General features: G+C 40.6%; 1 protein-coding gene across 2 annotated transcripts in view; it reads right to left on the reverse strand.

The window, feature by feature from the left end:
- Window positions 1–9760: 9760 nt before the first annotated feature.
- Window positions 9761–22125, reverse strand: part of selenok (selenoprotein K) — a 12805-nt gene continuing 440 nt past the window's right edge. The window contains exons 2-4 of one of the 2 annotated variants that reach the window (XM_060931656.1): window positions 10337–10427; window positions 10162–10239; window positions 9761–9857 (exon numbers count right to left, since the gene is read on the reverse strand). In XM_060931656.1, the coding sequence (XP_060787639.1) occupies window positions 9761–9857; window positions 10162–10239; window positions 10337–10427 (266 nt within the window). The remainder of the gene's footprint in view (window positions 9858–10161; window positions 10240–10336; window positions 10428–22125) is intronic. The other variant, XM_060931657.1, reaches the window with a different exon arrangement.

Here is a 22125-nt window from a genome sequence, read left to right on the forward strand (position 1 = left end):
GGGACCTCACTATAAATGAGTCGTTAAATACATTTATTGAAATATTTCCAATGTTTTCATCAATTCTGGTGCTAATTTTTTGTTGTTGGTGGTGAAGTATCGTCATTATTCCTGTGAGAAGCTAGTGGTGTGTACCATGCTGACGTAAAGGGACAACATTGCTAGCTCAATTCCATGATGTTTAATAGGATTTTTAAAAAAATCAGCTGCCTCAAACATAAGGGATGAACATCAAGATCTGCCTTTCTCACTTACCATTTTCCAGTAATGTCATATCAATGGGGGACTAGAACAGAAAAGTAGTGGAGACAGGAAACTCCAGAGACCCCAGAAACCAATGCAGCTACCGTATATAAAGAAGTTGTGCTGAGTTACAAGTTTGTCTTGGCTAATTAGCATTTTACAACATGACAAGGTTGATGGCATTGACTGTGTGGTATTACAAAGCATGAAGCTTTGGAAGCTGATCTGTTTAAGTAGATTGTTAAGATGGGGAGGTGAGAGAGCAAGACAGACTAAAACACTAAAGCACTGCTGCAACGCCCTCTTTATTACAGAGGAGGTTATGTTTTCACCTCCGTTTGTTTGCTTGTTTGTTTGTTTGTCTGTTTTCAACGTAATTCAAAAAATATTGAACTGATTTTGATGAAATTTTTAGGAAAGGTGAGCCATGGGCCATATAAGAATTGATTAGGGTTTGATGCAAATCCAGATATGTGGCTTGGTGGAGGTATGCACTCTACTGAGTGCCTGTCTAGTTTACAAATGAAGCAAGGGCTAAAGTGAAAACAGACCAACTTGATGAAGAAAGAAGTTTAAAACAAAAACAACTCAGAATTTTGTCATAAATTAACCTTTTGTACCACTACAGATCACATATTGATGATAAACAGTGATATGCAAGTTATCTATCTGCCACCTCTAAAGACAGATATCTAAAAAGTAAAACTGATTTTCCTTTTATACACCATACAATACTTTATTATATGAAATGGCTACAACATCAAGGTCCTTCCAAAAAGGGTGGCTGGACTTGAACATATATAAGCTACTGCTTTTTATTTATGTGTTTTATTTAAATCACATTCAAATGGAAATCAGGCTACACTTGTTGACCCTGTCATCAGACAAAACATTTATTTAATTGCTAGAGAGAATATCATTATAGTTTTTAGACACTTTTTTGTAACAAATAGCTCCATCTGTCTAGTAGCTACACAGTTTATCTGCCAGAATCACAGAGAAATCTGGAGCCAATCCCAGCTGACTTTGGATGAGAGGCAGGGTACACCCTAGGCAGGTCACCAGTCTATATCAGGGTGAACACAAACAACCATTCAGACTCACATTCACACCTATTGGCAAGTTAGAGCAGCCACTTTACCTAATCTACCTGTTTTTGGCGTGTGGGAGGAAATCAGAGTACCCGTAGGAAACCCACATAGACATGACAAGTAGATGCAAACTCCACACAGAAAGGCCCCAGTCGGCCATGAGGTTCAATCTCAGAACCTTCTTGTTGTGAGGCAACAGTGTAACCACTGTATTACTATACTGCCCGTGGCCAGTTCATTTTTTCATATAAAATATATCATCCTCTAGCACTTCATCTCTGCTCAGTTTCTATTACAGGCTGCAGCTGTTGGTGGAATATTTTTGGCTGGAAAATCTTCTCAACTTGGTCGGCATGTAATAATTCACCCAATTTATGATTCGATTCGATTTTCCCACAATATTTTTAAAAAATATATTAAATGAAGAAAATTTTATTACCAAAAATTGCAAAATTTATTTTCATATTCTTTATCAACATAAATAATTTTTTGTTAAATTTTTTTTCATTTTCTTTATTACAAACAATAATTATTTAACCACATTTGTAACGGTTGGTGTACAATATAATAGCCTATTAACTAAAATATTCCCTTTATTAAAAATGAAAAAGGTTTATAACAAATAGGCCTGGCACCATGGTGGTGTAGTGGTTAGCGCTGTCGCCTCACAGCAAGAAGGGCCGGGTTTGAGCCCCGTGGCCGGCGAGAGCCTTTCTGTGCGGAGTTTGCATGTTGTCCGCGTGGGTGTGCTCCAGTTGAAACTTTTAATATTATGTAACATAGATGAGGTGATCCCTGAATTCTTTGTAATTTTATATTGAGGAATGTTATTCTTAAATTTTTGCACTGTTTGCCCATGCAGTCTTTCACAGAGCAGTGAACCCCTCCCCATCTTTACTTCTGAGAGACTCAGCCTCTCTGAGATGCTCTTTTTATACCCAGTAATGTTACTACCATGTTGCCAATTAACCAAATTAGTTTTCTAGCATTACACAACTTTATCAGTCTTTTGTTGCCCTTGTCCCAACTTTGCTGAAACATGTTGCTGATATCAAATTCAAAATGAGCATATATTTTCAAAAAAAACCAATAAAATCTCTCAGTTTCAACATTCGATATGTTGTCTTTGTACTATTTTCAATGAAATATAGGGTTTCTATGATTTGCTAGTCTTCACATTCTGTTTTTTATTCATGTTTTACACAGTGTCAACTTTTTTGGAATTGGGGTTGTATGTACAGTTGTATGTACTACACGCATTTTTCCTCTCTTTTCTTTAGCTTTCACAGTCTGTAAAAAGATAGCTCTGATTTCTTGTTAAATCTATTTGGACAATCAATCACACACCAGCTCCTTCCCATTTTAGATCGGTTTTATTTTGTGTGTGTTCCACGTCATTCACACTGTGTTACTTCTGCCTAGGGTGAAGTCACATATTCCCACTGTTTTACATTATTATTTACCCCTTGCTGTCTAAACAGCACAATTACAGTGAGGAGAAATGAAAAGATTACACAGCCTGATAATAATCGTGACTCATTTTTTATTTCATGGATTCAATTTGTCATAAATTTGCATAGCGATTTATCATTGCACAATATACAACCCTGATTCCAAAAAAGTTGGGACAAAGTACAAATTGTAAATAAAAACGGAATGCAATAATTTACAAATCTCAAAAACTGATGTTATATTCACAAGAGAACATAGACAACATATCAAATGTCGAAAGTGAGACATTTTGAAATTTCATGCCAAATATTGGCTCATTTGAAATTTCATGACAGCAACACATCTCAAAAAAGTTGGGACAGGGGCAATAAGAGGCTGGAAAAGTTAAAGGTACAAAAAAGGAACAGCTGGAGGACCAAATTGCAACTCATTAAATCAATTGGCAATAGGTCATTAACATGACTGGGTATAAAAAGAGCATCTTGGAGTGGCAGCGGCTCTCAGAAGTAAAGATGGGAAGAGGATCACCAATCCCCCCAATTCTGCGCCGACAAATAGTGGAGCAATATCAGAAAGGAGTTTGACAGTGTAAAATTGCAAAGAGTTTGAACATATCATCATCTACAGTGCATAATATCATCAAAAGATTCAGAGAATCTGGAAGAATCCCTGTGCGTAAGGGTCAAGGCCGGAAAACCATACCGGGTGCCCGTGATCTTCGGGCCCTTAGACGGCACTGCATCACATACAGGCATGCTTCTGTATTGGAAATCTCAAAATGGGCTCAGGAATATTTCCAGAGAACATTATCTGTGAACACAATTCACCGTGCCATCCGCCGTTGCCAGCTAAAACTCTATAGTTCAAAGAAGAAGCCGTATCTAAACATGATCCAGAAGTGCAGACGTCTTCTCTGGGCTAAGGCTCATTTAAAATGGACTGTGGCAAAGTGGAAAACTGTTCTGTGGTCAGACGAATCAAAATTTGAAGTTCTTTATGGAAATCAGGGACGCCGTCATTCCGACTAAAGAGAAGAAGGACAACCCAAGTTGTTATCAGCGCTCAGTTCAGAAGCCTGCATCTCTGATGGCATGGGGTTGCATTAGTGCATGTGGCATGGGCAGCTTACACATCTGGAAAGACACCATCAATGCTGAAAGGTATATCCAGGTTCTAGAGCAACATATGCTCCCATCCAGACGACGTCTCTTTCAGGGAAGACCTTGCATTTTCCAACATGACAATGCCAAACCACATACTGCATCAATTACAGCATCATGGCTGCGTAGAAGAAGGGTCCGGGTACTGAACTGGCCAGCCTGCAATCCAGATCTTTCACCCATAGAAAACATTTGGCGCATCATAAAATGGAAGATACGACAAAAAAGACCTAAGACAGTTGAGCAACTAGAATCCTACATTAGACAAGAATGGGTTAACATTCCTATCCCTAAACTTGAGCAACTTGTCTCCTCAGTCCCCAGACATTTACAGACTGTTGTAAAGAGAAAAGGGGATGTCTCACAGTGGTAAACATGGCCTTGTCCCAATTTTTTTGAGATGTGTTGTTGTCATGAAATTTAAAATCACCTAATTTTTCTCTTTACATGATACATTTTCTCAGTTTAAACATTTGATATGTCATCTATGTTCTATTCTGAATAAAATATGGAATTTTGAAACTTCCACATCATTGCATTCTGTTTTTATTTACAATTTGTACTTTGTCCCAACTTTTTTGGAATTGGGGTTGTACCATTACATGCCTAAAACTCAGCAATCTAGTGTTTCTATAACAGACACACCCACATATTAGTATCACATGCGCATGATACCAGTCACTGGTATCAGTCACTGCAGTGCTGAAAATGGTTCACCAAACAAATAATATCTGATTAGAGTTTGTCAGATGATGGTTCCTTTACACTGTGGGGCAGGACAGAGAGGATCTGACAAACAGTATTGTCTCATCTCATTATCTCTAGCCGCTTTATCCTTCTACAGGGTCGCAGGCAAGCTGGAGCCTATCCCAGCTGACCACGGGCGAAAGGCGGGGTACACCCTGGACAAGTCGCCAGGTCATCACAGGGCTGACACATAGACACAGACAACCATTCACACTCACATTCACACCTACGGTCAATTTAGAGTCACCAGTTAGCCTAACCTGCATGTCTTTGGACTGTGGGGGAAACCGGAGCACCCGGAGGAAACCCACGCAGACACGGGGAGAACATGCAAACTCCACACAGAAAGGCCCTCGCCGGCCCCGGGGCTCGAACCCAGGACCTTCTTGCTGTGAGGCGACAGCGCTAACCACTACACCAACGTGCCGCCCAAACAGTATTGTTTTGCAATAAATCAATCTGTTCTAAATTCACCTTTTTTTCCCTTGACTGTCCTCCATATATTTGTTCGGTTTTATATTTCACTCATCCATTCACTTTGCTAATCCACTGAAAATGGACGCATACCTTATGATCATATAACTATTTTACTTTTTTCCTTTGAGTCATGAAAATAAAAGCTCCTATGTGGGGCAACAGAAACATGGTTTCTGAAGCCTGACAGTGACACAGCTGTCTATGGCCGGGAATACTGGGAGCAAAATTGGATATGCTCTCTAGCTAGGAGGGATGGTATACTATTCTTCTTATCTGATAATTCCTAACTATACTACAGGATCTACCAAGAACTCTGCCAACAGATCATCAACAATGGTAAAACAAAGAAAGATATTTTTCGACAATATCTCTTTTACACGGCGGCACGGTGGTGTAGTGGTTAGTGCTGTCACCTCACAGCAAGAAGGTCCGGGTTCGCATCCCGTGGCTGGCGAGGGCCTTTCTGTGCGGAGTTTGCATGTTCTCCGGGTGCTCCGGTTTCCCCCAAAGACATGCAGGTTAGGTTAACTGGTGACTCTAAATTGACTGTGAGTGTGAATGGTTGTCTATGTGTCAGCCCTGTGATGACCTGGCGACTTGTCCAGGGTGTACTATGCCTTTTGCCCGTAGTCAGCTGGGATAGGCTCCAGCTTGCCTGTGACCCTGTAGAACAGGATAAAGCGGCTAGAGATAATGAGATGAGATCTCTTTTACACATCCATGATATCAGAACACACACTGTGACATCCATGTTCTAAATTGCTCATTGCAGTGACTTGTTGCAGAAATGTATTGGATGTGTGTTTAGCATTTATTTATTTGAATATTTCATTTTAATGCAAAATGTCTATGCAGTTGTGAGAAATGAGAATTTTATAAGAATATTACTTAATAGATATTAGATTTAAATATAAAACACTCAGTGAAATGATAGTTTCACATTAAAAATGTGTTAAACCGATATAGTCCCTATATGTGTATTATAAATATCATGTAAAATACAACCTCGATTCCAAAAAAGTTGGGACAAAGTACAAATTGTAAATAAAAACGGAATGCAATAATTTACAAATCTCAAAAACTGATATTGTATTCACAATAGAACATAGACAACATATCAAATGTCGAAAGTGAGACATTTTGAAATTTCATGCCAAATATTGGCTCATTTGAAATTTCATGACAGCAACACATCTCAAAAAAGTTGGGACAGGGGCAATAAGAGGCTGGAAAAGTTAAAGGTACAAAAAAGGAACAGCTGAAGGACGAAATTGCAACTCATTAGGTCAACTGGCAATAGGTCATTAACATGACTGGGTATAAAAAGAGCATCTTGGAGTGGCAGCGGCTCTCAGAAGTAAAGATGGGAAGAGGATCACCAATCCCTCTAATTCTGTGCCGACAAATAGTGGAGCAATATCAGAAAGGAGTTCAACAGTGTAAAATTGCAGAGAGTTTGAACATATCATCATCTACAGTGCATAATATCATCAAAAGATTCAGAGAATCTGGAAGAATCTCTGTGCATAAGGGTCAAGGCCGGAAAACCATACCGGGTGCCCGTGATCTTCGAGCCCTTAAACGGCACTGCGTCACATACAGGCATGCTTCTGTATTGGAAATCACAAAATGGGCTCAGGAATATTTCCAGAGAACATTATCTGTGAACACAATTCACCGTGCCATCCGCCGTTGCCAGCTAAAACTCTATAGTTCAAAGAAGAAGCCGTATCTAAACATGATCCAGAAGCGCAGACATCTTCTCTGGGCCAAGGCTCATTTAAAATGGACTGTGGCAAAGTGGAAAACTGTTCTGTGGTCAGACGAATCAAAATTTGAAGTTCTTTATGGAAATCAGGGACGCCGTCATTCCGACTAAAGAGGAGAAAGACAACCCAAGTTGTTATCAGCGCTCAGTTCAGAAGCCTGCATCTCTGATGGTATGGGGTTGCATTAGTGTGTGTGGCATGGGCAGCTTACACATCTGGAAAGACACCATCAATGCTGAAAGGTATATCCAGGTTCTAGAGCAACATATGCTCCCATCCAGACGACGTCTCTTTCAGGGAAGACCTTGCATTTTCCAACATGACAATGCCAAACCACATACTGCATCAATTACAGCATCATAGCTGCGTAGAAGAAGGGTCCGGATACTGAACTGGCCAGCCTGCAGTCCAGATCTTTCACCCATAGAAAACATTTGGCGCATCATAAAACGGAAGATACGACAAAAAAGACCTAAGACAGTTGAGCAACTAGAATCCTACATTAGACAAGAATGGGTTAACATTCCTATCCCTAAACTTGAGCAACTTGTCTCCTCAGTCCCCAGACGTTTACAGACTGTTGTAAAGAGAAAAGGGGATGTCTCACAGTGGTAAACATGGCCTTGTCCCAACTTTTTTAAGATGTGTTGTCATGAAATTTAAAATCACCTCATTTTTCTCTTTAAATGATACATTTTCTCAGTTTAAACATTTGATGTCATCTATGTTCTATTCTGAATAAAATATGGAATTTTGAAACTTCCACATCATTGCATTCCGTTTTTATTTACAATTTGTACTTTGCCCCAACTTTTTTGGAATTGGGGTTGTAATTTATATAGGGTGGCGTAGTGGTTAGCGCTGTCGCCTCACATCAAGAAGGTCCGGGTTCGAGCCCTGTGGAACAGGATAAAGCGGCTAGAGATAATGAGATGAATATATATATATATATATATATATATAAAATCCAATGTATTCCTTTTCATAAAGGTTAATGATCATCCATTATTGTTATACCCGACTTACAATAATTCAGTATTTACAACATGCATCGGTTAGGAAAAAAATTAATTTGTGTCACTGGTAATAAAAAGAGATTATTTTGAAAGGTGATGAATGCAAAAAAAGTATACCATCTGACAAACTTTTTTTTTTTTTGAGTGTTCATGGCACTTTAACACTTATCTGTAATGATCTGTAACGTTACACCAAGTGTATTTTTGTCTGTTGTATAGTTATTTTTGTGGCTACTGCCTCATATAGAGGTGGTAGCCACTATGTCATTGTGCTGTAAGAATGAGTGTAACAATAGCACAACGCATATGCGCATAAGTATTACAATCACCAGAACAGCAAATCGTGATCTCATGATATGAAGTTGATCTCATGTTATCAAAGGTACCCAAGAATGAGTATAAGAATGTAAGAATGAGTGTAACAATAGCAAAACTTCGTAACCAATTAGCACTTATCCTGATCAAGTTCAATTACCCATTCTATTTCTTGATAAACTTTAGAACTAATCAGAACTACAAACGAAATAAGAAAAACCTTGTTATAACTTTGTAGTATCGGAAGAAAAAGACAACAAAATTCACCTCGTGATTCACCAAGGCTACTGACTCCACTTGTAACGAGTACTTACGTTTTCCAACGAATAATTTTTTTTTTTAAATAAATTTGACATTCTTTGACAAATATGAAACCCAAGCGTAAAAGTATAATTGGCCAAACTTCTGCTATTCGCTTTAAGTTTTTAATTTTATTTTAAAGTTAATTGATAACATGTATATGCGCTATATTTACTGTATGGATATTGTATCAGAAAATTTTATTTATAAGCAGTAGCCACATGTACCCATATGGCACCTATTTTTTATTGCAATCTTGTTTATGCTGCCCTCTTGTTCAGGTCACTCTTGGAAGAGATTTTAATCTCAAGGAGTTTTTTTACCTGGTTAAATAAAGGATATTGATTGACATGCCACCATATAAAATCCATATTTTTCCTTGCCATTATCGACTCTGGCTTACTCACCAAGGATAAAATTTATAGGGCTAATTTTATCTAGAAGTTATACATTTCAATAAAGTTGCTTTGTGGCAATGTCCATTTTTAAAAGCGCTATGCAAAAAAAATTAATTATATATATATATTTCATTGAATCAGTGTACCAATTTTTTTTAATAATTTTAAAATCACAATTAAATAAGACCATACATGTGTAAAAGAGGCACGATGTCAGTAAGAATGTGCCTAAAAGACAAGTATTTTAATTTCTAAACTATTTACATTAAAAAGTGCCTTGTATTATAGTTCCCCATACACCAAAAAAAAAAAAAAAAAAAAACAAACCAGCAAACCACTTACAATCCATATGACAACTTTATTACCTTAACTCAGAAATGCATACTCTTACCACATCCTTCAGCATGTAACTGTATTTTAAAAAAAGAAAGAAATAATGAATGAATGGAAAAAAAGAAAAGAAAAGAAAGCACTGCTGCCAAGTTCAACCACTCTGGCCCCTAAGAGTAGGAATTCCCAGAGCAGCATCAAAAATCTGCAATGCAGAAGCAGCATGACGATGAAGGGTGCAATGTGCCTGTTCATCCAAGACATCTTCACTGGTTCAGCTCTCTGTGCTGGAGAGCTCATATGAGCAGTGCTCAGTGATGGATCACCACATCACACCCCCTACGCCTGCAACAATGTGCAGGCATTTACCTGCAGAGGAAAAGACAAAAATAAACCATAAAATGCAGAATAAGACAAGTCAAGAAAATGAAATCTACATAATGTTACATGTCAGACTCCTCCTTACCTTCCTCATCCACCACCACCCATTGGAGGAGGACTTGGACCTCCACCATGGTTTATCCTGCCCATACGTCTCCGCCCAGGAAAACCTGGAGGACTGAAGTAAATAAATTCAAAAATCACCCAAAAGATGAACAATGCATATCCAAATCATTACACAAATATAATGACAAGATATGGTAAAAAGGTACAAGACAAGCTAAAAACAAACAAAACAAACAAACAGTCTAAAGAGTCATAAACATATCACTGTGTACATTTCAGTCAGCCACACTCTGATAGCGGTTGTTAAGTCAGAGTTACAAGACAGTCAAAACCAGCAGTAGTTAAGAATTACACAAAACTGAAATACAGAACTATTTATGGATTTCCTCTTTTGTTTCCGCCCTACTGGGACTTACCCTCTTCCATCACTGAAGCGTGACGATGAACTTGGATTCCCGTCTTTTGACAGATCTGGCTGGACGAGGGTCTGAAAGCTAAAGAGTAGCAAGTGTGTTAGAGTTTAAAATATGTATCCCACAGGCATAAATGTAATCAATCTACTAATCAACCTGTAATCAGAGTATCACATACAACAGGCCAATGAACTCCACGACACCCCAAAAGAGCTCGCTAAGGAAAGACAGTCTCCATGGTGACCGCGTCCTGCTGTCCAGGACTTGACCTGAGAATAAAAATGTACACATGTACCCTTTTAGCTGCAATTTAGATATCAATATATTCTTTTCCTTGTTCAAATGAAGTCATGGTAGCATACTGTCATGATTATGAAAAGTACAGAATAATCACATTTTCATTTATATTTGTTCATCTGGCTGATACAGTTCTCTAAAGTGACACACAGACAGGATGTCACTGGAATTTAGATTTAAGGTGCTTTCTTAAGGACCCAACATTGGCAGTTTGAGCTGAGTGGTGCTGGAATTTAAAAATCCTTCCAATCAGTAGACCAAAGCCAAAGTAGACCACTGAGCAACCACTTGTGTTAAATGATTGTGTAAGTCAGGAATAACAAACTTCATATTCGTTCACTGGGATTTGATAATTGTATGACTGGCATTAATTGCTCACATTTCAGTGACTTATCAAATGCCAAGCAGTTAATATACAGTGAGTCTCAGGAATGCAAAATTTACACAGATCTGATTTCTTACATTATCATGAAGAGAAAAATAATGAATAAATGCAAGACAAAAGATTGGGATAAAGTGTTTCTCCTACCATTATATTGGGACGGACACACACACAAGGTTTTAAAAAAAACAAAACGGAGTGCAGTTCTATTGTACAACCCCAATTCCAAAAAAGTTGGGATGCCGTGTAAACTGTCAAAAACAATGTGATAAACTGCAAATCTTGGAAACCCTATATTTCATTGAAAATAGTACAAAGACAACACATCAAATGTTGAAACTGAGAAATTTTATTGTCTTTTGAAAAATATATATGCTCATTTTGAATTTGATGTCAGCAACAAATTTCAAAAAAGTTGGGACAGGGGCATGTTTACCACTGTGGTGCATCACATCTACATTGAAAAACACTCTGTAAATGTTTGGGAACTGAGGAGACCAACTGCTGTAGTTTTGCAAAAGAAATATTGTCCCATTCTTTCCTGATATACAATTTCAGTTGCTCAACAGTTCAGGGTCTCCTTTGTCGTATTTTGCACTTCATAATGTGCCAAATGTTTTAAATGGGAGACAAGTCTAGACTGCAGGCAGGCCAGTTTAGCACCCAGACTCTTATGACAGAGTCATGCAGTTTTAATATGTTCAGAAAGCGGTTTGGCATTGTCTTGCTGAAAGAAGGAAGACCTTCCCTGAAAAAGATGTTGTCTGGATGGCAGCATATTGCTCTGAAACATGTGTATATCATTCAGCATTAATGATGCCTTCCCAGATGTACAAGCTACCCATGTCATGTGCACTAATGCACCTTCATACCATCACAGATGCTGGCTTTTGAACTGTGCACTGATGACAAGCCGGATGGTCCCTCTCCTCTTTAGCCTGGAGGACATGGTGTCCGTGATTTCTAAAAAGAATTTCTACTTTTGATTCATCAGACCTCGGGACAATTTTCCACTTCGTCTCACTCCATCGTAAAAGAGCTCGGGCCCAGAGAAGGTGGTGGTATTTCTGGATATTGTTAATATACGGTTTTAACATGCATTTGTGAATGCAGTAATGAACTGTTTTCACAGATGATGGTTTTCTGAAGTGTTCCTGAACCCATAAAGTGATTTCCACTACAGACATGTGTCTGCTTTTAATGCAGTGTCACCTGAGGGCCTGAAGATCACAGGCATCCAGTGTCAGTTTTCAGCCTTGTCTCTTGCATAGAGATTTCTCCACAGTCTTTGAATCTTTTAATGATGTTATGTACCATTGATGATGTGATCCCCAAATTCTTTGCAATTTTACATTGAGGAACGTTATTCTTAAATTGTTGCACTGTTTGCCCATGCAGTCTTTCACTGAGCAGTGAACCCCTCCCCATCTTTACTTCTGAGAGACTCCGCTTCTCTGGGATGCTGTTTTTATACCCAATCATCTTGCTGACCTGTTGCCAATTAACCAAATTAGTTTTCTTTAGCATTACACAACTTTTTCAGTCTTTTATTGCCCCGTCCCAACTTTTTTAAAAATGTGTTGTTGACATCAAATTCAAAATGACCATATATTAAAAAAAAGCAATACAATTTCTCAGCTTCAACATTTGATATGTTGTCTGTACTATTTTCAATGAAATATACGTTTTCCATGATTTGCAAATCTTCACATTCTATGTTTTACACAGTGTCCCAACTTTTTTGGAATTGGGGTTGTAAAAATTGTTATAATGATTGTTCTAAAATAAATGTGAAGACTTAAATACGACTCCTTTAACTGTTTGTTCAGGTCCAAATGCTCAGGGTGACCATCCTCATCCAGCACCCCCCCCCCAAAAAAAAGTCGGGGAAACACTGAAATGTCTGTATATGTAAAAGCATTTCATCTAAACTGCAGTAATAAAAATAAGAAAACCTTTTCCTGTTGAGTTTTCATTGTTTTTGTCCATTCCAAAGACCTTTTCATTCATAAGGCTTTAGCTCCACCAACTCTGCACATGATGTTACAGAGCCCTAAAATACATGTTTGATGTATAGCATATATCAATTTATGATATTGTAAATCCAATTTAAAGCACGTTAAAGCAACATTTCCTCTTTATTCAAAACCAAAAATCTGTTTCTAAATTACCTACACGCATTAAATTTTACACATTTATTCCTATCCCTATTCAGAACTATACTGCAGAACAAATTTGCCCAAATGTTGACTGTTGTGGTCCACTTTCTATTAAACAAGAAGAAACAACTGTTGCCAGGCAAAACAAACCTCGCCCGATAGCACTTATGATGAATATGAAGGACGATATCATGAAAAAAAAAAAAATAGGTACACTATTGCCGCTTTTCCACTACAAACGCGGCTGAGCCGTGCCGTGCCGAGTCGAGCTGAGCGGGGCTGTTGGAGTTGCATTTCGACTACAACCGCGCTGAACCGTGCTGGCTGGAAGTGGGTGGACACATTGGGTGGAGTTAGCGAAAGTGGGTGGACGTCGTGTGATGTCGTTAAGCAGCGCAAACAGTGACATCAGTGACAGTGGCGGAATAAGTCAGAGCCGGGCCGGGGGCGGGGCAAATGACCGGGCCCTTTATTAAAGCTTATCATAACATCATTTTAGGCTACAAAATGTCCGCAACTGCGGTGTTTACCAATTTCAACACTACCGGGTGCAACTATATGTTATTTAGTACATCAAGTCCTTCAAACGAACATGTAACTCAGAAACAAAAAACATTAGGATACTGTACATGGCTCATAATAAAACATCAATAGCCTATACTGCGCACATTATTTGAAGGGCATACGAATGAGCGCTCAGAGGTTGCAAAGGTGACAGGAAGAGTCAGAAATAAAAGGAGGGCGGTGCAAACCTCACTGAATGCACTGTGTTTACCAATTTCAACACTACGGGGTGCAACTATGTTATTTTGTACATTAAGTCCTTCAAATGAACATGCAACTCAAACAAAAAAAACATTAGGTGACATACTGTACATGGCTCATAATAAAACATCAATAGCCTACTGCGCGCATTATTTGAAGGGCATACGACGAGCCTTGCGCTCCGCGAACTCGTCCACGATGCTCTGTATGTCACTGATTCAGTGAGCTTTTAAGCGGTAGTCTCACGACCAGGATAGTAAACAATAAACATGGAGGACATGGAGTCGTTAGTGTTGCTGGTCTTGGTGCTGTGGCTTGTTGTCACCGACAACGCCAACAGATACTGGCAAGAGCGTATAGATGAGGCGAGGCGCATAAGGCTTCAGAAATTCTCGGAATTCGTAATTATTCTTCTTCCGGGTTTGTGGTGTTTACAGATCCCAGCGCGCTCGCGGGGCGTGTGTGGGCATGTGAGGACACTCCTCCTCACCAATCAGTGCAGAGGGGAGTGTCTGCTCACGCCCCCAGCCTCACTCGGCACGGCTTGGCTCGCTTCAGCCCCACTCAAACGGTGCGAGTTTTAGGGGCTAAGCAGGGCTGAAACGAGCTGAGTCGTGCTGGTTTTTGGTAGTCGAAACGCGAGCCGTGTCGGGCTGAAGTGAGCTGAAGCGAGCTGAAGCGAGCTGAAAAAGGGTAGTGGAAAAGGGCCATATGGGTACATGTGGCTACGCTGCAATACAGATGCGAGTGGGGAGTCAAACTCTCGTGGTTACCAGAGGACTAGCCCCCCCACTGTAACCCTAGCTATTTAATATAGGTGAGAGGCCGAGGGCTACAGAAACAGAGATCGGCGCCACCCTAGGAAGGACTTTAGACTTTTTTTTTTAGACTACTCCAAGTACAGACCTTAATAAATGAGATATAAAAATAATAATGTGTTGCCAGGCAAAACAAACCTCGCCCGGCAGCACTTATGATTAATATGAAGGAAGATATCGCGAAAAAAACAGGTACTCTATGGGTACGTCAGTGGCGGCTGCTGGTTTTTAAAACAGGGGAAGCCCATTTTACGCATTCATCGTAAAACCTGTAGGCCGGATATCAAAGCATAGAAAGGTGTGCCCCATTAGCATAGTGAACTAGACAACCCCACCTAGTGGCAGAAAGTATTTTTGCTTGTACATTTCATGTTATAGTCTGGCTTGCCAGGCTAGTGCCTCATATCCTTAATCAAAAATATCAAACATCCAAAAATCACTGGCTATTCAACGAAGAGCCTTGAACATCATACCCTGATATGCAACACAGAGTCTTTAACACAACACCCAGCTGTGCAACACATCCTTGAACATCTTCTGCAACACAGTCTGGAAATTCATAACCAGGTAGGCTATGCAACACACAGAACCTTGAATATTATACCCAGGTATAACCTATAACACAGAGCCCACCATTCTCTTAACATTACTGAACAACACACTTCAGATTCATGAACATTATATGATGCACACTATCTATACACAAATTCTGCCCTCCGCTCCTTTTCCAGAAAATGGTCTGTGACCCTGTCATACCAGCTGGTTATGCTTTCCAGAGACTTCACCAATTTCTTCTCAATGGCCAGCAGAGCAAGACTACTTAAACGGTGTTGGCCCATTGTATTTCGAGTGAAAGACTTGACTCTTTTTAAACAAGAGAAGCTACGCTCTACTCCAGCTGATGTGGCGCCAATAGTTGCAACTAAAGACAGCAGTTTGTATAGCTGGGGCATTGAACTGTCCAGCTCCATGTCTTTGAAAAACAACAGAGAATCACTCAGCTTGCCCAGAGTGCCCTGCAAGTCAGTGTTTTTGTACCAAACCTGCAGCTCAGACCGTAGTCTCCCTAAATCAAAAAAATGACCATACATTTTCTCAACACTCTGGAATGCTTCCTCTGGAAACACCAGCTTCATCTCATCAAACCTTCCTGGGTTAACCAGTTCAAGGAAGCGCAGACTTTCCAGGTTTGCAAAACGACGAGAAATCTGTTCAATTATGTTATCAAAGATTGCCATATACAAATTTCTCTAATGCTCCTTTGGATCTGACAACGTGGAGTGGCGCTTTCTCAGGGCACATCTCGAGGGTCTGTTGTCATATTTGCAGCTTTGACATACACAGCTTGAAAAGCCTCCTCTGACCTTTTCTCCACTGCAAAAGAAAGCAGGGCCTCTACTCTCTTTTTGCAGAAAAGGACATCCATGGCCTTGGCTTGCACAATGTCAAACACAACATCTGTCTCACAAAAGATGTCATAGTAGGACTGCAGCAGGAAGGCAAACTCAGTCCTCCATCCTCATCACATACCCCTTGGCACAGTCAACTATCATCATCCATGCTTTTATCAGCAATTAAGCTGTCAAAAATCCTGATCAAAGCATCAATTTTCAAGCACAGTGCCCACTATGCGGGAACTAAAATTCCACTTAGTAGGTGCATTTCGAGGCAGCCTTGAACATTCTGCAGATTCCAGAAAAGATGTTCTTTTAGTTGATTTTGCAAAGAATGTCGCAAACCCAGACAATGTTGCAAAAAACAATCTTGCTTGAGGTATGCATTTAGCACCCTGGGACAACACCAAGTTCAGTCTATGTGCATAACAATGCACAAACATAGCACTAGGAGCTACTGCCCTGACTCTGGCTTGCAGGCCATTGAGAGACGATGCCATAACTGCAGACCCATCATATATGTTTGTGCCACAAGTTTTTCCTCAAAATTGTAAGCATGCATATTCTGCTGCAAAACCTCAAACACAGACTGAGCATTGCAGCCTTCTGACACATCAAAAAATCCAATAAAATGCTCCTGGATTGCACCTGCCCTATCCACATAGCGAACAATGATAGATATTTGGGCATGACAGGATATGTCTGTGGTCTCATCCACCTGCCAAGCAAAAAAGGGAGCAGCCTGCACTTCACTGGTTATCTCGTCAGAAACAGTGGCAGCAAGTGCATTGATCAGGTCATTTTGAATGGTGTGAGACATACCAGTAAACACAGCTGATGACTGAAAACGTGTGGCTAGGACAGAGTCATATTTTGCTAATGTTTCAGTAAATTCTCTGTAATTCCCCTTGTTGTCTGATTCATGACTCTCATTGTGCCCCCTGAATGACAGTTCCTGACGGCCAAGCAATGAGGTAACATCTATCAAACGTTTCAGGAAGGCCCTGTTTTGAGTGACTATTTCATTATGCCTTGCACACTGTATACGAGCACCTTCATCGATGGCATGTTCCACCCTGACCCTCCCCAGACAGCTAAGGCTACATCCACACGACAACGACAACAAGATGTTATTTAAAAATATATCGCGTCCAAATGGGCAACAATCAGTAAAATATCAGGTCCATATGGCAACGCAACGCTTGCTGAAAACGATGCAATACACATGCCACACCTCTAGGGGCGCTGTAAGACGGTCCCTTCAGAGACACCAGAACAATAGAAGTAAGGACGCATGCGCATAAACTATTATGCGCGAGACTTCATATTAGCCACAAAGTCAGGAAAATCTGTTTGTAAAATTACATTATAATGACCAAATACAATGAAAAGTATTTTTCCAGTCTCACCTGTGAAAGGTAATCCCATGTGATCTCGTTTGGACAGAAAACCTGTTGGTACAGTTAAACGCAGCTAATCTTTATTCTCTGCTTTGACCTTTCCAAAATGGCGGCGAGGATGACGTATGATTCTACGCGGAAGGCGGCGTCTTCAATGGTCCGGAATAAATTGAATGATACACGTTGATAGATTAATTTGTTGTTTGTTTCTCACCTGTGAAAGGTAATCCCATGTGATCTCGTTTGGACGGTAAACCTGTTGGTACAGTTAAACGCAGCTAATCTTTATTTTCCGCTTTGACCTCTCCAATATGGCGGCGAGGATGACGTATGATTCTACGCGGAAGGCGGCGTCTTTAATGGTCCGGAATAAATTGGATTAATTTGCTCCTCTACGCCCTTTTTGAGGAATGTATTGTCGGACTTAAATCAACATCTGAAGAGGTGAGATCGCTCCTTTTTTCCCCTATTTTTGCTGGCGGGATTGCACCATTACACAATAAATATTCACAGTGAAAATATTTTGTAAGCGCGTTTCATGAACCAAGTTATAGGATTTGTTGACAACTCGCATCGCAATGAGAAGATCATTGGCGCTACTGGTGTTAAGAATCAGACCATTTCATAAATGAATATTTTGCTGTAGAGCTGCAGTGTTTGTACAATTGCATGTTTTTGCTTCACTATTACTGTCACTATTCTGCTTCTTGCATTACTACTGTGAACACTGAACATAATAATAATAATAATATCCAAGCTCGTGTTTCACTCTCACTAGTGCTCTGTAAGGCTTTTTCCTGGTGATATTCGTTACACTTCTACCCGGCGTGAAGCACTCACAGTCATGTGGTTGTGACGTCATCGTAAACAAATCCATTCTACTCATCCAGACGACTTCACAACGGCAACGTTGCCAGATCTTTCCACTCTGGAACCCGTTCTCAAAAAGATTGCGTTTTGGGCACCCAAAACGCCGGTGCCGTGTGGACGCCAGGCCTAAACGATAAGCAATTGTATCGGAGTCACCTGAATCCGTTGCCGTGTGGACAGGGCTTAAGTCTTGCACATGAAGTGACATGCTCATTGCTCATTTCATGCCTTTTGCAAGCCCTTTTTAAATTCACCAGGTCCCCAAACCCATCTTTTGACCAAACTAATGGCCCTTTTCCACTACCCTTTTTCAGCTCACTTCAGCCCGCTTCAGCTCACTTCAGCCCGACACGGCTCGCGTTTCGACTACCAAAAACCAGCACGACTCAGCTCATTTCAGCCCTGCTTAGCCCCTAAAACTCGCACCGTTTTGGAGTGGGGCTGAAGCGAGCCAAGCCGTGCCGAGTGAGGTTGGGGGCGTGAGCAGACACTCCCCTGTGCACTGATTGGTGAGGAGGAGTGTCCTCACATGCCCACACACGCCCCGCGAGCGCCCTGGGATCTGTAAACACCGCAAACCCGGAAGGAGAATAATTACGAATTACGAGAATTTCTGAAGCCTTATGCGCCTCGCCTCATCTATACGCTCTTGCCAGTATCTGTCCGCGTTGTCGGTGACAACAAGCCACAGCACCAAGACCAGCAACACTAACGACTCCATGTCCTCCATGTTTATTGTTTACTATTCGGGTCGTGAGACTACCGCTTAAAAGCTCACTGATGTCACTGTTTGCGCTGCTTAACGACATCACCCGACGTCCACCCACTTTCGGTAACTCCACCCAATGTGTCCACCCACTTCCAGCCAGCACGGTTCAGCGCGGTTGTAGTCGAAATGCAACTCCAACAGCCCCGCTCAGCACGGCACGGCTCAGCCCGACTCGGCTCAGCCCGACTCAGCCGCGTTTGTAGTGGAAAAGCGGCATAAATGTCCCTGAGGGGGCTTCACCAAAAGACATGGCCAACAGTACATTTTATTAGTCACAGGAGACCCAGTCAACCAGTTCACATTTTCATACCAAGACACCTGAAAAGACCTGTTATGACCTGCTGATTTTTGAATGAGATTAAGCTTGGGCTTTGGTCTGCCTTGCTCTTTAATTCTCACTTTCTCCTCATATGGCAGAGTGTCAAAACGTTTTGACAAAAGCATGTCCACGACGTTTGCCATTATAGCAGATAGATACCAGCTGTTAGCAGCTAGCACTGCAGATCCCAATAAGGCTCAAGCTAGCCTACAACCACATTGATTGAACTACAAATAAAATAAACGAGTGAATTCACGAATGATCAAACTGATAGAATGGATGAAAGTTAACGGAGCACAACGAGTAATATTTACATTTATTTACAGAGTAATGTACAGAGACATCAATGAGAAGAAACGTTTATATGAAAAGAAATTCGGACAGCACTTTGGCACACGACTACGCTTTCTCGACATCCGCTAGAGACTGACTGATCATGCTTACCGTGTTCCTCGCCGACGCCGAAGTACAGCGACCGCCCTCCTCATGTCTTTCAAACACCACCTCCAATAATCCTTTATCAGCCTGGCTTCTTGGCCCTCCCAATGTCCCGTTTACCCCCAGAGATACCCGGCTTCACTGGAAGTGACGATTTTGTCGATTTTAACCAATAACAACTAGCCGAAATTGGCTGTTCAGAGCCGTCTCGTAGACTGCAAAGGATACCCGGCTGCCAGTCCATAGAGCCCGTTGAAATAAGAAAGGTTACAGCCTGGCAGCAAAGGTGATTCTCGTAGCGAACTGCAAGTTCGTCAGACATCACTCAAATAAGTTACAGGATGACATAGGGATAGTTATGAACGTAAATACAATCTTGGGCATATGTTATGCAAGTTATTGTTTTAATGAGAATTCAACGTCGTAGACGCCGCAGTTTGGGGAGAGAATTTTAGGGGAAGTTCGGCTTCCCTTGTTGTCTCTGAGAAATCGCCCCGGGTACATGTGGCTACTGCTTATAAATAGAATTGCTTTCTGATACCATGCCCATACAGTAAATATAGCAGATATATTCACTCTATGAGGCAGTAGCCACAAAAATGAAGCGTAATCCAAAAATGAACAATTTAAAAAAAAGTCACAGAAGTAAAATATACCAAGGGTCTATACTTTATATTATTCTACTCTTACAGTTTTCGAAACTGAAACCTCTGAACCAAGGCTGACATACACACGCTGTCGCCATGACCGAAACTCTTATTTCCCGGAAATGGCCTGGCGCTAGAGCTCAATGGAACGCACTTTCCCTCTGTAATAATGTCTGAAAGCAATTTCTTTAGTCTAGTCCAGGGGTTTTCAAAGTGTGGGAGAGTCAGCCCCCCCCCCAGAGAGCAAATAAACAGCAGCGCCCCCCTTACAGTTTTTGTTGTTGCTATACTTAATGTTCCATTCTTATTTTTAAAAAAATGGTTGTTGTACACATTTTTTCTTTTACACATTTTAAACATGAGCTTTTTTAAAACCTCTTTTACACATTTTAAAACATCTGTGCTTTTTTAAAACTTTTTTTTTTACACATTTTAAACATTGTGCTTTTTTAAAAACATCTTGTTTTACACATTTTAAACATCTCATAGCATCGTTAGCTAGCACCTCTTGGCAGACAACACACTGTGGCAGTGGAGCATCTTCAGATCCAGTCCATGAAAATCCAAACTTTAAATAATCGTGGTCATACTTCCTTCTTTTTTTGTTTGGCCCAGACTCTGTCTCCTCACTCACTGTAGCTTAAGGCACTAAAAATCGATCCATTTTGTCTCTGGCAAAGGCTAGCTGAAGTTCGCTAAATGTCCGCAATAGTAACTTATTCTGGTTTATTTTTCCTCACATTGCGCCCCCCTGAAGAACTCTGGCGCCCCCTAGGGGAGGCACGCCCCACACTTTGAAAAGCCCTGGTCTAGTCCATTTATTTCGAATGGTGAACCGAATTGTATACGCTCACCGGCCATTTTAATCGTAACACGCGCATGCGCAGCGCGCTATTGTTACACTCATTCTTACAGCACGATGATGTAGCAGGTAGCGCCTCTATATGAGGCAGTAGCTACAACAAAAACAATTTTGAGCTTTTTGGTAACCTTGACTGGATGACCCTCAAAATGTTGGAGGTTCTATTTGAGACCAATGCCCATCTATCCTGAAAGTTTCATGAAGGTTAGTCCAACCGTTTTCCCGGAACATCGTTAACAAACAAACAAAAACAAACAAACCCCACCGAAAACAATACCTCGTCCCCTGATGGACTCCGTCCCGGGCGAAGTAATTAATACTGAGGGACTGACATTTCATACACAATAAGGCTGGATATTTTGTTTATTTTTGCTCTGTAGACGAAAACGGTTTCCAAAGAATCCACACCCAGTGTTGTGTTGCCATGCCAACACACAGACGACTGACAGTCCATAACACATGGAGTAACTGTGTGAATGCATCGAACTGTTGCCAGAATTATAATTTTATGTAGTGACCTCATAAGCTGAGTGATATACAGTGAAATGACCCAGTGTTGTTAGAGTAAATATAACGCTGCTTGTCCAAGAAAGCTAGTGGACCGGAACTAACTAGTTTGTTTGTCCTTTGTCTTGAATTTTGCATTTTATATCTTTTACATTGCACCATCAGTCTTAGAGAAACGTTATTTAAACATTACTGTATACTTGTATATGGATCGGCTGACAAACATCTCTTGAATCGTGAATCTAAATAGTACATTAAATCAATTTCTTTTTTTTTTAAACACAGGAGTATTTTATTGGCTAATCAATACAGAACTGTCATAACAGTTCTAAGATCTCTG

This window comes from Neoarius graeffei, chromosome 10 (genome assembly GCF_027579695.1).
Source record: "Neoarius graeffei isolate fNeoGra1 chromosome 10, fNeoGra1.pri, whole genome shotgun sequence".
Classification (NCBI taxonomy): Eukaryota; Metazoa; Chordata; class Actinopteri; order Siluriformes; family Ariidae; genus Neoarius; species Neoarius graeffei.